The following is a 17,558-nucleotide window of genomic DNA, read 5'->3' on the forward strand; positions in this document are numbered from 1 at the left end:
AATAGTACCTAAAATTTACCATCTGTTTCTTCAGCCACTGATGTTGCCAAAAGGAGGGACTTCTATAGGCCTGAAAAATTCCCTAATTTCTTGCTAGTCTTGCTGGAAACAAACAGATTATCTTGTCCTCCCTTTTTTTGTCCAGATGGTTTCACCACACAAAGCTAAGTCATAGCTTACAAATCATACATTTACTTTATCTACTGGATGTTTAGCATAAAAAAGCTACAAACCACGCTTATTTTTAATGCATTTGCCATTGACTGATACTGGTTTCTAGCCATCAAATTAAATACCAATTCACGGTGGTAGAAGTCTTTATTTTTAGGAGAGGAAAACAACTCACAATGCTTTTAAGAATAATAGTCTAAAGAGTCTGTTTGCTTACAGAAACCATTGTTTTTCCTGGGTGCAGCTACTCTTCCTCCTGTGCTGAAAGACCAGTGTAGCTGCTCAAAACTATTTATCTTGCATGTAAAAAGCAAGAGCTCCCATTAGCACAACTTCCAACAAATAAAAAAAGACTATACAGAAGTCCTGTATGCAGGATACTGCTTTTCAATTTCCTAACACCATCTCCCTAAGTAGTAGTAACTGACAACCACAAATGAGTCTTCATGTAAACCTGATTTTTTTTTTTGGGTAGTTTTATCCAAAACTACCACAGCCATCAAAACGAGCCTTCGCTTGCAGACAGAACAGCCTTGGTGTGAAGTAGCTGTAGGCAGCTCAAGGAAGACAGTTTGGCTTCAGTGTCATGTCAAGAACCTCCTGCCAGCCTTCTGGTGAGTATCAGCACTACCGTGTTTCCTGAGGAGATCCAATGCCTGCTCCTGTAGTTCAGGAGGACACTCGGATCCAAGGTGAAGGAGAACAAGGCAGCACTCCAGGACGTCGGGGAATGGGAAGACCTGCAAAAAAGGAATATAAGGTAATGCCTACTTCTTTAATTATAACTATTGGAATACAACATATTCAGGCAGCCAGCTCTCTAAAGACATTATAGTTTCTTTGAAACAGTCGTGAGTCAGATGCATTTTTTCCTCAGTGCATTAGCTCACCCTTAACCAGGTTTTCCCCCTCTTGCATCATCACATTTGGTTATATTATAAAGAATAGAGGGGATGAGACAATAGGAAAGATTGTTTTCAAATGTGTGATGTGTAGTTTCTACAGTTCCTACTTTATACCCTACATTTCTGATTTCACTGTTTATCAAAACTTTTTGCATATATAGTTCCAAGTAGCACGGGATTACTTTTAAAATGCATGGGAGAGATTAATACAAAGTATCCCATCGAGTTCTCCCCTGCAGGAATTCTACCTACACTTTCCAACTGCATGAATGAAGTTATGCTTGAAAGAAAAATATAATCCTAATGCTGTGGGTCAGTTTTGTCTCAAAATTGCTGTAGAATCACAAAGAAAGTCACTATTCCTTAACTTCCTGTATGAAAGGGATTCTGTGATGAGGCTGCCCTTCCAAAAAGACTGTCTTTCTTCAGAATCACAATGTCTCTTCTGAAAACTTACCTTTAAATTGTCTGGAAATTCTGCTAGTTTCTGCTTTGCTTTTAGAAGCTGCTTCGTTAGCTCAGGGAGTGTAATTGGTTCCTTTACTTCCTCTTTACTGTAAAGAAAAGAGCAGGTGTCATGAGCACCTCTTGCTTAAATGACTGCACAGCCTCTCTCCCGCATAGGGAGCACAGGAGAGCATCGGACAAGCGTTATATGCTCTAGCTTGTTCTTGGAAATTCCCAAATAATTGTTCCAACAAAAAGACAGACCTCTTGGATCATGCTTGTCCTTTTTATTACCCTCCCCTTTTCAAGCTGTCCTGTTTTTTCCCTGGCACACCAACACGCCCTGTGTATCAGGAAGTTATTCAGTTCTAGTGAGTTTATGCATGATAGTTCAGCCCCAGAGAAGTGCAAGACTTTTGAGTTCTATGTTGAAGCATCCCTGGGTGCCAAGCTTGAAATAAGAGGCAATTTGAACTACACAACAAATTTGATGTACAAACACAAAAAAAAGTAATGCTTTTCAATCTGTTAACTCCTGTTCTGAAGCTTACCAATTCACCTGGCTGCTGTCAGCGCATGGTTTGTCTGATTCAGTTTCTGTACTCTGCTGCAGGTTGGTTTCCTGGGTACTTCCATTTGTGTTTTCCTGGAGACTGTTCCTCTGCTGCTGATGCTGGTGGATCATATCTGCTAAAATCTCCTGGACCTTGGCTATATCTCGCTGGGTGTTCTGTAAAGCAGCAATCTCTTCTGAAAGAAGCACTTTGCAGCCACTCAGTTTTGACTGTCTGTCTACCAAATCAACTGAGCTAGTTCTTGAGTCACTTTTAATCTCACACTGAAGAACTTCAGTTGTGTTGCAGAGGTTTTCATCCATTGCAACTGCAGTTTGATCACAAATTTCTTCAGAAGAGGACTGACCTGAAATGTAAGTCTTCTCAGGAGCTGTCAGCTCACTGGGACACAGTGCAGGTTCTGAAACAGCCTTTTGCAAGACAAGGAAGTCTTTGAGTGGGTTCCACCACAGGTCATACAGCAGTCCATAAGCCACAAAGGCCTCTAAACTTCTGGAAGCAGCCATGCTCTGAGAATTTGTGCTGTCCAATTTGTGTCTGAGGTTATCACAGCCTAATAATGAAAAAAAGGATTACAAATGGCTTCTAGAGATTTCCACAGAAAAAGATCAGATGTGGTAAACAAAAGGCTTATCCTAGAGACCCAAACCAGAGATTTATTCAGATGCTGGCAGAGTGGTGCAGGAATCAGGAAAGCAAAGGCAGATATCTTTGGCATCTTATAAAGCACAATACTCTGTTCTAGCTATCATGAGACTCCATGTTCTTATAATCTACAGCAAACTTCCTTGGTCCCAAGCTCAGATCAAGAGCGACAAAACAAATGCACGCTGAAGAGAAAGGGAGGGGCTAGTTGGAGTGATCTGTAACTATGAGATGAACACAGATTTCCAGTGTCCCCATCTCCCTTACAGAACAGAATTTCCTCAGTTTCCTACATCAACCACACCAGCTGCCACTGCTGAGCTTCCTTCCACGGTCAGGAATTCTATGCCCAACAGACCTTGCACTAGCTAAATTCCACAGGTTTCCATATATATGGGAATGTCTTGCTTCTTCCCAGCCATGTGCCTATTAATGCTAATGGGCACACATCCGTGCCTACAAGGAAGATCCCCTTGTCTGTCAGTGCCAAGTGATACACAAGAAGAGCCTTACCTTCAGGAAGGATGATACTGCAAATGTCTTGCATCAGAGTGAAGTTACCAGCATCGTAACTGCGAGTCACAGCTCCAAGGATACTTTTCACTGCCTCATCCCAGGTACCAATGTGATAGCTCAAGGCTGCAAGGGTCAGGTCATGGGAGATATGGAAGAGCACCTGAAAGAAGCACCAGAGAGCATCAGTTGTACTGCAAAGTATTAATTACTTACAGCTTATTGCTGTTGTGGGAGAGCCCAGAAGCACATGACTTCAGCAACAGTAATGTTAAGGACAACTCAATTTACAGTCTCCTCCATGCAGGACACTGAGCACTTTTACATTACTTCTAACTGTACAGTCGGTGCGTGTGCAACTAAACAGATGAGAAGTGGGAGCACACCAAAGCTCAGTGACTCGTGGTCAAGAGGGAAGACCTGCAGAAACACCAGCCTATGAACAGACCTTCAAAACTCCAGGACATCTTAACAAGCAGCCCTGCCTCTCCTAACAGCTCACCACAAACCCCTGAATCACTGCTGAGACTACTCAGCTGTGCCAACAACTCTTGCTCAGCCAGCACATCTTGGTGATCTCAGTGCAACAAATGCAGAAACAAAACTGGTGGCTATGCCAGCCATCCTAGCTGCCCATTGCCTGCTCCTCCTGAACCGAAACCTACTCCTGCAGCAGGGTGCAGGCATCAGTCCCCTGGGAATGGCTGGCCCAGCATCCCACGGTGGCTGCATTTTACTGAGCAAGCTGTACTAAGGCCAAGTGTGTGTGCAGATCTACATCCATTTACCTGCTTTGGGTGCGTGTTGCTGGTAGAAGGAGGATGCTCAACACTGCACAGCTGCTCCCGTGCACACGTGGCTTGTTCAGTGGTGTCCATGCCCAGTATGTTCTGCCACACTTCTATCACCATGTCAAGAAATGAGGCCTCTCTGTTCAGCTCCCAGCTGTGGTAACAGGGAGGCACAGGGCTCTTCCGGTCACAGGGACTTCTTTCACTAAGGCACTTGCAAAGCAGTTCATTAAGGCAGAAAACAAGTCTTTGTCCCTTTAATAAGAAAAAAATAATTAAAAGAAAAATAACTAAGCTGCTGCTAAAAGAAAAACAATCCCAGCTAGACACATTTGGAAACATCATGGCTAGCAGCACCTTGTTGGTGATGGAATGTTTCCCAGCTGCAGCTACCAAAGAACAATGCTGATGGAGACCCTAAGGTCAGAAGGAAACCTCAGAACAAGCCAAGCTGCCTTCTGCTGCTCAGTCTGCATGAACCCGAGCTTCTGGAATAAGCCTCCAGCAGCTGAACACAGTCGGCTCTTCTGTTCCTTTAATGTAAGCAGCTACCTTCATGACCTTCTTCTATGATCAGTATTGCATACTGAAGTATCTCAAAGGACTACATGTGGACTCAACATGTGGGAAGTGGTGCCACGTTAATCAACTTATTTCGGAGATTGATAACGCTAAAGAAAGCAGGAAGGAAACAACCAGACTCACAAATAAAGATTTATGTTGCTGAAGGACTTCCTGAGCTCCCACCCAGTTCCTGGGTAACAGTAGGTCTTGGGCACATCTGAAAGACAAAGTTGCTGACAACTCCTCCTCTCCAGATATCAGTGCAAGCTCAGCAGCAGTTTTAAGGGATGTCACATCCCCCTTTTTTGCCAACACCTTAACGGCATCATAGGGTGAGGAAGCCCCCAAATAACTGAAAAGAGATAAAAGCAAATGGACTTGATTAGTGTTAAAATTGTATTGCAACACAATAGGACAAACATACAAATACCGAGAAACTTGTATTTTTCACAGGTTCTGAGAGCTCTCATCACATTGCCTTACCAAAGTTTACTATAAAAATGGCACCTCATCTGATTCAAAGGGAAAAGTCACACAGCCTAATAATCTGGACTGAAACATCTGCTGGTACATACCATGCACAGCTTGGATGAGAAGTAAATAGATGCAAGATGGAAAGGTTATATGCAACAGTTTATCCCTGCTGCATTTCTCTGGATTTCATCTGAATCCCTTCACAAGAATGGCCACCCTCAAAAATGCCAGAACTGAAACCAGCATCCAGCTAAGGACTATTCCATCCAATATTTTTCAAGCATAACTAGTAATTTTGATAGTCACAAACTTGAAACACTGTAGTGGAGGAGGATAACTCAGTGATGAGGCCTCAAGAAACTCCAGATGAACTGCTGCACTGCACATTTCTGGTGGAAAGGTTGGAAATGTCGCAGTCTTTGTATACATCCTAATCTTAGTCGTGCTCAACTGGTTTTCAAATATTTCTGGTATGTCTATAGAAAGAGGTGACTGCTGCAGTGTGGATTTGGACCTTCTGCTCTGAACTGGCCTCTGGAGCTTCTAGAGTCTCGTGAGATCAGACTCAAACAGCATCTTAGACAAATAACAACCAGACCACTTAACAGATTTCAGCTACTATAAAACCAAGGAACCTTCTTTGTTTCAGGCATGGAACCAATTCTGCCTTTGTCCCAGTAACACTCACCATTTGGCAGCCATGGAATAATGGCCATCTTTCTCTAACAGAGCTGCCCAACTGGTGTAAAGATCCTTCAAAATTGGATCTTCTGGACGCAACCTGGCCTTAGCAATTACAATTGCTTCCCTATTGCACAGAAAAGAAACAAGACAGAAAAGTTAATTGGCTGTGTACAAGTGAACTAAAATGCCAAATCCACCCCACTAAAAAATGAGAACAAATTGTAAACAAATATACAGCAACCTGTAAAAATGGTTCACTTTCAGGAGCTCGACAGCCTCGTACACTTTATGGATGGACAGGAGATGGGAGGCAGCCTTCACATACTGCTCCTGAAAACACAGCTGCTTTGCAAAGGCTTCTACTGTCCAAACCCAGGCCTGATACCCAACTGCAAAAGAGAAGGCAATACAATTGGAGGCAAAGTTTGAAAACTCAGAAGAATTCCTGTGGGATGTCATCAACACTGGTTTCTTCAACAGGTACCTTTCCTCTGCCCCAGATTAGCTTCCTGTTTCTTAACCATCCTAATACAAGTCACTGAGGCAATGAAGCAGGGCAAAGTGTGGGCTTGAACACAACTGTAGAGCTTCACTATCCATAAAGTAGCTTAAAAGCATATTTAAACCAACAGCAAGCTGGAAGGACTGCTACATACAACAAAGAACCAACTCTGTGCTTGGAAGGGTGGGCCTGCTCCTTCAAAAAGTCCCCAAGGAAACCAACTATTTTCCTGCTATCCCAACCTAAGAGTGCTTGTGGAAACATCCAGGTCTTTGTCATAAAGAGGATATGTGTTTGATTTTTTTTTTTTTAATCAGGCAGTTAAAGAAGCAAATTCCTTCCAGTCTGGAACAGTCATGAGTTTCCAACCCAGAACAAGGCTACCCTTGGCAAGTAATTCCATCATCTTCTGTTACAAGAACAAACATACCCATAGGTGACATTGCTACTAGCTGGTCTGTCAGCTCTCCCCTCTCAGCAGCTGCCTGGAGAACACCCTTCATATCTCCTTTCCACAACATGAGCTGCTGAAAGAGCTCTGGATGCCCATTCTCCAAGTGATTTTTTCCTGTTGGAAGCAAACACACCTCCTATCAGCATAAGTGCAATAGCATTATTTGTCATAGGAAAATGGTAAATATTACTATGAGATTATTCAAGTGAAGGTATTACAAGCTTGCATCTGAAAGATAAAAAATACTTGGGAAAAATATATCTTGTTTTCACGCAGACCTGCCTCCTTAATCCTACACTTCAATCTGTAGTAAAGAAAATTCAAGCATCTTTTCCAATTTGTTTTTCCCTTGAATGTAGCAGTTACAATAGACATACTGTCAAAGTGGATTCATTATTCCACTGACCTTCCACATCAATCATCTCGTGCAGAGAAGCCCTGTCTGCAAACAAGCCCAAGTGGATGCGATCCTTGAGGTCAGGAGACACATCTTCATTGTCACCTAAACAAGATAAAAAGAATGAATATTAAGATTTAACAATTTGCAGATCAACAGAACTTATATGTAAGTCTGAGTAGCAGGACACTGTGCAGAGCATTTATTCTAAATCAAACACGGCATGTTCCTTTGCATGCTCTGAAGAACAGTATTGTGAGAATACAAGTGTCTCCCTCAGGGCTTGTTCTTTCCTGCCCATATTACGTGTATGAAGATGGAAAACACTTGGCACATATGCAGGAAATTCCACCCTATCTCCACAACACAGGATCCTACTCAAACCCTCTCTGGAGTGGCTACAGTTTGCTGGAACACTGCAAGAGAAGTGATAAGAAGAAAATACGACTGCAACAAGTCACACATTTCAATAAAGGTAAGGATTTAAAAAAAAGAATGCCTAGTGGTCAAAATTGGGTCCTTGGACAAATGTTTCTGAATATCTTAGAGCACCTACCCTCAGTACTTTAGTTTTAGACTGATACCTTTGGTTTTTAGACATGTAGCCAGTCTCAAGCAGTCCTGATACAATTCATCTTTTGCTCTGTGATCCATGAATGTGCTGAAAGGTAGCATAGAACGAGGCTTCCTCTTCTTCAGAAAGGCATCAGGAGCTGCAAAATGAGACAGATTTTAGTCACTGCTGCACAGTTAAAGAGCCTCCTACAGCAGAGCTCTCCAACATGTTCCAAAACCTCCTCTTCCTCACACAGGAAAACAAAAAACAGATGCTTAAGTGGCACGTGCCTCTCTATTATGACCACTCTGACTTTGGGACTTTTGAATATTGAGCACTTTGCCTACTTTTCTGTCCATCTTGCCTGGAATGAAACTAGCAAGTAAAGGGCAGTTTTAAGCCCACATTAAACAAATAGTCAATTGACCTGACAAGTAGAAGAAATAAAAGAAGAAGGAACTTAAAACATTCAAGAGATCTTAAAAGCACATTTCTCTTTCTCCAGCAATTATTTGGTGTCACATTAGGAAGGGAAGCTGCAACCATACAGAAGCCTAGAATGAGGAGCTCTGTCTTGATGTTAAAAGTCCCTGAAATTTACCAACCTGGTTTCTCTTTAGGTGGATCCTTTTTCACAGTAGTGGCTTTCTGGGTCACAAAAGGCTTTGGCAAGCTGAACGAAGAATGATCATATGCAGATGGAGATGTATCCTTGGACACTGTGGAGTTATAGTGATTAAAAAAATGAAGTAAGTAATACTTGACATATTCATGGTCTATTATTTAATTTCAAAATATAGAGAAACTAAGCTTTGCTTTGCCATAGAACTTAATTTAATAGCCTTTTAGGGAAAGGAAATATTAAGCAAACATTACAGAATGGTCAGGAAGCTAAATAAGATGTCAACAGACACTAATGAAACTCCACCAGTGTTGTAAGATTTATCATCAGAAGGCAACACTGATGTTTCAAGTTAAATGCAGTAACTTTGTTCATTAGGCCAGAATCTTCTTATTTAAAGACAATTAACCCCAAAGTAGTTTAGAAAATTATGAAAGGCATTCCAGAACTGCATTTCCCAAGTGGACTATTTCACTAAAACTGTAGTATGATAAAATCTCCAAGAAAATATTAATATTTGGCGATGCTCTGAGGGGAAAACAGTCTGGGAACCACTGAGCTAAGATTAATTGATTATTACCAGTCATGGAGACTTTATCAGGCAACTCTGTCTCCTGAGCTTCTTTTTTTCCTTCATGCTCCAACACTCCATTTTCTTCTAGTAGTATTTCCTTCATGCTCTCATCTCCATTCATGGTATCACTTAGATCCTGCTTGGCTGGACTCTTTTCTGTAGGCTTCTTCTTCTTCTTGGATTTGACTTTTGGTTGCATACTTCTTTTTTTCTCTAATTCTATACTCTTTTTGCCTGTAAAACATTGCAAAAACTACCCTGATATTATCTGTAGAGATTTTTAGTGTATTAGCTGTCTGTCTCCCAGGATCAACATTTGGTTTCCAAACAGGGATACAACTCCATTTAAACCTAGACCAAGTTTATTCCTGAAGAGCTAGCAGGCAGATTTGGAATTCAACATAAGACCTTATCATACCATTTCCATGTAAAGACCTTCTATTTCCCAGCTCCAACAGCATTTTCAGGAAAGGATCTTCTCTTTGAATATACTTACCCTGAGGAGGCCGTGTATGCTCCTGCTTTGAAATGTGCCATTTGTGGACAGAAAAGTCATCTGCTCCTGTATAAACAGAATCTGAATCCACTGGTGACCACTGGACACTCAGTAGCCGGCCCTCGTGCCCTCGGTAGTTGCAGAGAGGCTCTTCCTTCATAACATCCCATACCTTCAAAACAAGAAGGAAATTCAATAACCCAGAGAGTCTCACGTTCCCCTAATCCTTTTCATTTCTCTTCAGTGATTTGCACCTGCAGGAGCTTCTCTTCTAGGGTGTTTGCACAGGCATTTCAAATACCAACATGCAGATGGAGAAAATTCAGAGCTTCCTTTGTTTGTATCAATATATTGGCATAACACCTTTCTTTTTAAGGATCCAAGAGTGCTCATATGAAAACAAGAATGGCTGGACTCACAAACCAATTTGCAAGCCACAAAAACATATGGATACCTGCATCAGAACCAGCAGATGGTCGCCCAGGGTAAAACTGCAGTTTTTCAGCAGTTTGTCTCTCAAAAGCTTTGCTGTTTAGGCAGAATGGATGATTTGAAACTAAAAGAAATACACTTCTGAGTGGCTGTGGAACAATACCTGTGCAGTGCCATCATAGCAAGCAGATACCAGTCTTCCCTCATGGTGGGGGCTCCAAGAAAGACTTGTGATTTTAGCTGTGTGCCCAGCCAGGGTTCGAAAAGGCTCTGTTATTGTCAAAGGACTTTCTGAAGTGCTCTCTGGAAGAAGAGAGGAAAGGATAAAGTATGGCCAGGAAGCCAAACCATGAGTGAACCAAAACACGATCCCAAGACTTAGAATATAATCTGCAAACTGTTACCTATGACACTCTTCAGATTATGCACATAAATAGTGGCATTGATGGAGCCTGAAGCTATCAAGCAACTCAGCTCTGGCTGGCTCCCATGCTCATGATGCCAACGAATAGCGTTGATTAATTTATGGTGCTGCTGGATAGTGCAGAGCAACTTCAAGTTTGGGGCCTGAAATATTTCAATGGAGCTGAAATGTAAGAACAACAGAGTAAGAATTCCAGCAGTCAGTGAAAACAGGAAATTTTTTTGCTATCTTGCATAAGCAGAATTACAGAACGTGAAATGGGAGTAACTAAATGGAGTTTTCTTTTCTGGATTCAACTTAAACCCTCACTTAGTATATCAGCAAAAGTGCATTTCAACCATGAATGGATCCTTGAAAAATAATTTGATGTGATGATGTGAATCCTCCATGCCAAGAGTGGCTAAACCAAATAACAAGGAATGCTGTATTATCACAGTTCAAATACATTGGCAGAGAAAGGACAGAAAAAACAGGACAACAAAAAGTGCTTTTGCTTCACTGCAGTGATTCTAGTCACTATCAGCACTGTACTACCTTAACCTCCAAGTGAAACATACCCATCTTCATTGCCAAGAGCCAGGAGTTTGCCATCTGGTTTCCAGCTGATCTCTGTATGTGCAGGCAGCTTGTGCTACAGAAAGAAGACATAACTATTGCCAAAAGCTCTTAAATCTTTCTCACATAACTTCAACAGATGAAGACTGGCAACCAGTGAGTAACAAAAGGGTCCATTGCTTTTGTGGCAGTGACATAAGCTTAAGCAATTAAGAAAGATGGAAATAACTGATGCAAGAACCAATTATGACTTTTATCAGTTCAGTGAAATGTCTGAAAGGAAGTTTGTCTACATTCCAGTAGGACCTTGATGCTTGATCTATTTATGCTCTTTGGAAAGCCCCAGACATTGAAAGCAAATTCCATTATATTTTAAAGTAAATCAAAAGTATACTTGCAATTATTTCTATTCGTTCTAATTCAGATGAAAGCTACTTCAATTTAGATGCTTGTGATGTTATCTCTTAATTCCTAGTGAGTCTTCTCCTTAGGGAAGAAGCCAAAACCCAGCTGATATCATATCTCAAAATCATACTCACTTTGATTGAATTAGTGTCTCGGATGACTTTATTGATGTCATTTGCCTCTCCATTAAGCTTCCAGGGGTTGTGTTGAAAAACAATACCTTCTCCAGCACAACTGTATAAAGTTACAGAGGGCTGTTCTCCTTCTCCTCCTATCCAATAGAGAAAAAAAGCTATATACACTATGTTCTTCATCAGTCTTAGCAGAAGTAATCATTCCCACTATAAACCAAAATACTATTTTAAACGACTGTATCTTTGCTTCCATTGCCTTTGATCCAGCAGCAAGAAATTACCACAGTACAATCCTCTGAAAGGACCTCTCACTTCTACCAGTAGATCTTGCCATAGTACTGTCACTACAAGCATTAAAATTCTCTTTAAAGTTCGGTCCTTAAAAAAATTCAAGGTATGTAAGAAGAGCTAATGGAGCTGAAGCTACTACAATTAAAAAACAAGACACTGTTTTGCTCCCTTGCAAAACTATTTCCAGTTCCTCAGCAGGATGCATTCTTAGCTGCTAGAAAGGATTGCTACCTAGCAATTGGGCTCCTTTTCCTAAGATGGAGGGCATAGGAACTTTGTGTCATCTGGGTGCTCTGCAGGAATGCTCTTTGTCACAAGGCACTGGAATACTCACCAGAAGACAAAGGAGGAGTTGGAGGCCCCCAGGCTAATGTGTAGACAGTCTTCTTGTGGTAAGTACTGGAGATCTGAGGTGGCTTATTCTTAGCACTGGGCAGGAAGACAAGGAAGCAGGCACAGTCAGATTTCAGCATAGGGAAATTCAAAAAACCCAACACAACAAACCCAAACAAAAAAAAAGTACTGTCATTTAGGGGTGAAAACAGACACCAAGTGCTTAATGCATACTAAGGCCATGGCTCAAGCAAGCCTTCTCTAACATCTCCTCCAGGACACTACTAAAATTGTAATAAAACTGTCCTGATGATCTCCACCTGCATGTTACTCTTCAGTCTTTGAAAATGTCTTTCAGTGATGTCCTCCCACAGGTGATCTCTGGTCATGCAATGCTGACTTTACCTTAAGTAAAGATCACCTTAGAATCTACCACACATCATGGAGAGATTAAAACATGCACTGAAACTCCAACTGTTTGACTAGTTTTAATTTAACCCTACTCTTGCCTAACAGTAAAGATACACCCCAGGAAAGACCACACCACCTGTGTGTAGTAACATACCAGCAGAATCTGACACTAATGAATTTGGAAGCTACTTTCTTACCTGGTGGAGAAGGTGTCAAATATGCCAACTTTTCCATCATCTGTTCCAAAAGCCAAGCAGCCTTCTTTAGTTGGATGCCAGGCTAACTGCAAGCAAAATAGAAAAAGGCCCATAATGACAGAAGCTACAGAAACTTTATTTCTAAATAGTAAACAAAGAGACAACATTAAAATTAATGAGCAAGCACCATCCTTTATACCTGCCCTTCCAACTACAGGCACTTGATTAGAACCCTCTACTATGAGTATCAAAGGGTCTCCTCCTACCAGCTACTGTGGGATGAGATGAAATGGACTAAAATAATTAAAATACTACTTTACATCTGCATTACAAAATACAAGTGAAGAATATTGTAGGATGGTGAGAAAACTTTTGGTGTGAACAAGAGTAACTACCATGTTTTACTGCTGCCAGCTGTTCTAGCAGGCAGTTGCTACTGGCCATCCACTGGACACACCCAGCCTGAAGGCATCCATATTGGTTTATGTGCCAGTCAATCTTCTGAGCAGAGCAAGGGCAACCATGGATGAACCAAGGAAGGATCACAAAGGAGAACAAAAAAATATAGTAATGTAACAGTCAGCTGGACTTCAGCTAATTTTCACCAGATGCAGTGCAAGCATCCAGGGTTGTAAAAACATCTGGAAATTTGTTGCCAGACTCTTAAGATGTCCCTTTGTCCTTGATTCTTTTGGTACAAAATACAACTTGGCTTTACATATTTTTAGCTGAGAAAAACCTTCTTCAGAGTGAAAGAAAACTACTCTTCAAAGAGAAAAATAGAGTGAGAAGAGAAAAAGAGGCAAGGAAAAAAAGTGAATCCAAAGGACACTTACTGCTGTAACCTTGGACTTTATGCTTTGCCAGAAGGTTTTAACATCATAAATATTATTCATGGATAAAGTATTCCACACCCGGATCATGCTGTCTCCAACACCAATGGCAAGACACCCTGTGTCCACTGGGGAGAAGGCAAGACTATAGACAAATCCTCCAAGTGAGGGCATGGTCCAGCTACATTCCAGAGTTGACAGGTCCCAGCACTTCACCTGAAGAATATTTAAGGAACAAGGAATGGTTAAACGTAGAGTGAGCAGCATGACAAGAAAAAACAAAGCATGAGTGAGATGAAGAATCGTCAAGGTCAAGGCTTGACATTGTATGTGATCCATACCCAGAAGTTTACATGTCACAGACAGGGCTACAACAGTTGGAAGACTGTAATGGAATGGACAAAATGGCTGTATTTTAATTATAGAATAGTCTGCTTTGGAAGGGACCTTTAAAGGTAATCTAGTCCAAACCCCTGCATTAAGCAGGGACATAATACTAAGGTCCTCTTCTGAACTGAAAACAACAGGCACTCTGCTGCCTGTGAAAAGCAGAAAGTTAAAAAAAATATAAAAAAATATAGATGCTTTCATTTGCACAAGCAGATTATTCTAAGAAGAGCAAGTAGGCCTTTTAAAAGTAAAACCCAAGAAAGAGATGGTAAACTCCCCTTATTAAATGCTTACTATTTAAGCTCAGAATGTCCTAACCATTCACTCCACTATGGTAAGAGCTTAAGCTTATAAACCAATGAAGATATCCACAACCTGTGCTCAGAACAAATTTTAAGCCATGATGTTATAAAATGCTGCAATAAACCCACTTTAAGAGAAAATCTGTGGCCCTGAAAAGGGTAGCCTCACTCAGTAAGTAGGACTATTTTTATGTTAATTGTAGAAATGGTTCTTACATCTCTGTCCATTGAAATGGAAAAAAGGAGCTCTTTGTCTTGATGCTTCACAGAGCTCAGATTGAACACAATCCGGGAGTGATTTTGTCCTTCTGAAGATCCTAGAAGTGTCCACTTGCGTTTTCCTGATTGGGTCAAATCCCAGAGTAGCAGTTCTCCTCTGCAGAATTTAAAGTATGTACTTCATTAACTTCAAAAGAATAATATGGGCTATACTGAGACTACATTACATGTATGCACACTGCAAGTAAAGGAGTAATAGAGTAGACTCACACCCACTACCTGTGCCTGTACACAGACACACTCAGGCAATCACCCTAGAAGTGATATCCATAGTTAACCACACTGAAAACTCACATCCTTTTCTCCCCATAGATAAGCAAACCCACAATTACTACCACTAACAGTCAATATTTCATTCAATTATCAGACAAATTATGGGATAAACAGTAGTTTTATACTAACTCGTGGCCTGTCTTCTCTCCAGTTATACTGGGAAGGAAGGAGGTGTCAAAGTTTTTTCTGACTTATTATTCTGCAGTTACTGACAGTGCCCAGGCTGCTTTGCTCCCTACTTACCCAAAAGAGCTGGACACAATTTCTGTGGAACGACCAGAAGGCCAGTGAAGAGTCAGCCAAATGCGCTCCTTAACAGCAGGATCAACAGCTCCACCTCTTCTCTTTGTGGGTGGCAACTTCAAAGTCATTACACCTAAAGAACCAAGTGGGATCATCTAGACCTAATACATCAAAATTCTCAGAGAAAACAGCCCTGTGAATCTCAAGTTCTAAGTGCCCTTCCCATGCTTTAAATTATTATGTTACCAGATGAAGGCTACAGGTAGAGAAGAACTCTTCCACCATATTGTTACTGTTTATCTCACATTGTTACTTACTTCTGCCTCTAGTACAGCTCCATATTCGTATGGTCTGATCTTTGCTTCCTGAAGCCAGGTAACAACCTTTCTTGGTAGCTGTGTCCTGCTCCCCGTTTGGAACTCTGCCATCCTCTGAAGGAACTGCTGAATACCATTGAAGTCATATTATTATACCTCAAAATTCAAAGCTTTATTAAATTAACTGAATTGTATCAGAACGTACTTTATTGAACTTAAGCCTTTGTGCTACTTACTGACTTTCTGTAAGGAATTCAATTCTCTAGAAAGATATTTAGATGGAGTAAACATCATTTCTGCATACCTTGGAGCTCATCCTGCCAAGCAGGTAACCTTTCTTCCCCAGGCACAGGGCACCACACCAGACAGTGTATTTCGTCATCGTGGCCTCTTAGCCGATGAATTATTTCTCTTTTCCTGCTGATATCAATGATAACCACCATGCCATCCTTGTAGCTGAAAACAGAGATTCAAATTAACAATGGGATTCTTGGATCGTTGTGGAGTAATATATGGCTGGATTTCTGAGCTCTTTATCTGGATCACTGTCACCAAGTAGAGGCAGAGAAGCCACATCACAAGCAGCAATGGGACTAGCAGACTACTGGGCAGTGCTCCCGTATAGCACTGGTGTAGCTGCAGCTGCCTTTTCAAGAGCAACCAGTACATCTGGCTTCAAGAATGACTGCAGTTCATTAATAATACAGCTTTCACAGTCAAGTCTAATTAAAAAATAGTAGTTTTAAGAAACTTCAAAGATGCAAACCAAACCTGGATCCGTACACCATTAGGGATTTCTGTGTCTTGCAGACCTACTGAATCAAAATGTTGCTGCTAATTTGTTGTACACCAGAAGAAAAGTACAGCAACCAAAACCACTTGCAATTAACTTTGAAACAGTGTTGCAAAAATTCACAATAAGATTCTTGCAGCCAAAGAATGGAAATTAAAACTTAATGAATATTTACCCAATTGCCACCAGATTTTCATTATGAGGAGAGCAGGTGAGACAAAAAACATTCCGAGGCTCTGGGAAGAACTGCTGGCTGTCACTTCTGTTGTGCCAGTAACAAACAATGACACCTTTTTCATCACCAGACACTATCAGATCTTTCACAAGAGGTGACCAGTGCAATGCTGAGATGGCATTCTGAAGGAAGAGAAGTGAAAATGTTTAAAGCTGTTTTGCCACCATCTAGCACAGAACAACGGGCAGAAAATCGTCTGTATTTCCATCAGTTGAGTTTGTTCTAAAGTGTTTCAGTCCTTTTGGGCTTTGGTACAACTGATGTATTTGCTAGTATGCTGCCCTGAGATACAGTAACTGTTTAACTGTATGTTCTTTGTCCTGTGTGGAACAATTACTTGCTGAACAAATGTTAAGTGAGCTGTTTCAGTGGCAATGAATGTGCTCGCTTTCCGAGGTTTTGATGGTAACCAACAGCTTATTAAAGTGATGTAACAGGCCTGAGGCTAGGGAAAAAAAGCTGGCCAGAACTGTTCAGCAGTTTTCATTTCACCACATTTGAATTTTACCTTTGGTTACAGAACCATCACCTTGCTCTGTGTGCAAGACCTACAAAAACCCACCCCACCCTGGGAGGATTTTCTGTCTCTCCCTCTCGGTCCCCGTGGCTCCCGGCCACCCCACCTGGAGCAGGCTGCACTCCCCACCTGGAGCAGGCTGCACTCCCCACCTGGAGCAGGCTGCACTCCCCACCTGGTGCAGGCTGTACTCCCCACCTGGTGCAGGCTGTACTCCCCCACCGGAGCCAGCGCCTCGGTGTCCCAGATCCTGACGCTCCCATCGTCCGAGCTGCTGGCGCAGAGGCTGCTCTGCCCGGGGCAGCGGCAAAAGGCGAACCCGGAGATCCTGTCCGTGTGCCCGATGAGCTCTCCTGCACCGAGAGCAGAGATGGCGATGCGACCCCCGGCACGGACGGGACCTGCCCAAACCCGCCCCGGGGCTCCCCCCCCCCCCCGGGGTCCCGCCTCCCCACGTGCCCCAGCGCTGCAGAGGGGCAGCCGCAGGAGGGGCGGCCAGCGGGGCTCCTACATGAGGCAGGGGCAGCGCTGGGTGCGGGCGGCCGGCGCTAGGCCCGGGACGCCTGCCGGCTGCGGCGGTACCGTAAAACGCCGGTGCGGCGGCGCTGACATCCAGCAGGCAGACGCGATGCCTCGCCGCGAAGCCGAAGAGGCGGCCATCGCCGCTGGCGTCGCTGCAGCGGCTGCTGTACCAGTTGGGCGAGGCGGGCAGGACCCGCACGGCTCCCGCCGCCGCCATCGCCCCGCGCGGCCCCCGGGCAGCCGCTGCCGCCAAGCGCAGCGCGCGCCGTCGTGAAACGGTCGCGAAAACGCGCCTCCCCGCG

General features: G+C 42.6%; 1 protein-coding gene across 2 annotated transcripts; it reads right to left on the minus strand.

Moving 5' to 3' along the window:
- Nucleotides 1-299: 299 nt before the first annotated feature.
- GEMIN5 (gem nuclear organelle associated protein 5) lies at nt 300-17,491 on the minus strand. 2 transcript variants are annotated; one of them, XM_051631388.1, is made up of 28 exons: nt 17,317-17,491; nt 16,933-17,087; nt 16,158-16,339; nt 15,494-15,645; nt 15,190-15,312; nt 14,873-15,005; nt 14,294-14,453; nt 13,389-13,601; nt 12,553-12,638; nt 11,946-12,040; nt 11,321-11,457; nt 10,784-10,857; nt 10,207-10,388; nt 9,966-10,105; nt 9,371-9,542; nt 8,881-9,108; nt 8,284-8,397; nt 7,707-7,835; nt 7,132-7,227; nt 6,702-6,839; nt 6,011-6,158; nt 5,774-5,893; nt 4,753-4,963; nt 4,045-4,302; nt 3,257-3,419; nt 2,075-2,651; nt 1,534-1,630; nt 300-911 (listed from the first exon to the last, which is right to left on the minus strand). In XM_051631388.1, exons 1-28 carry the CDS (start codon nt 17,471-17,473, stop codon nt 756-758), a joined length of 4,596 nt encoding a protein of 1,531 aa, XP_051487348.1. In that variant the 5' UTR covers nt 17,474-17,491; the 3' UTR covers nt 300-755. The 2 variants fall into 2 exon arrangements, with proteins under 2 accessions (XP_051487348.1, XP_051487347.1); XM_051631387.1 differs by having other exon boundaries at nt 15,190-15,315.
- Between the last annotated feature and the right edge of the window lie 67 nt (nt 17,492-17,558).

This window comes from Apus apus, chromosome 13, assembly GCF_020740795.1.
Source record: "Apus apus isolate bApuApu2 chromosome 13, bApuApu2.pri.cur, whole genome shotgun sequence".
Lineage (NCBI taxonomy): Eukaryota > Metazoa > Chordata > Aves > Apodiformes > Apodidae > Apus > Apus apus.

What these genes read in the sequence shown, in the direction of transcription:
- GEMIN5 (XM_051631387.1), bottom strand. Translation starts at nt 17,473, where the DNA reads ATGGCGGCGGCGGGAGCCGTGCGGGTCCTGCCCGCCTCGCCCAACTGG. An exon ending in TAAAGTCCAAGGTTACAGCA is followed by an intron (nt 12,639 to 13,388) that starts GTAAGTGTCCTT and finishes TTTTGCTTGCAG; the next exon opens with TTAGCCTGGCATCCAACTAA. An exon ending in GCTCTTGGCAATGAAGATGG is followed by an intron (nt 10,389 to 10,783) that starts GTATGTTTCACT and finishes CTTACATTTCAG; the next exon opens with CTCCATTGAAATATTTCAGG.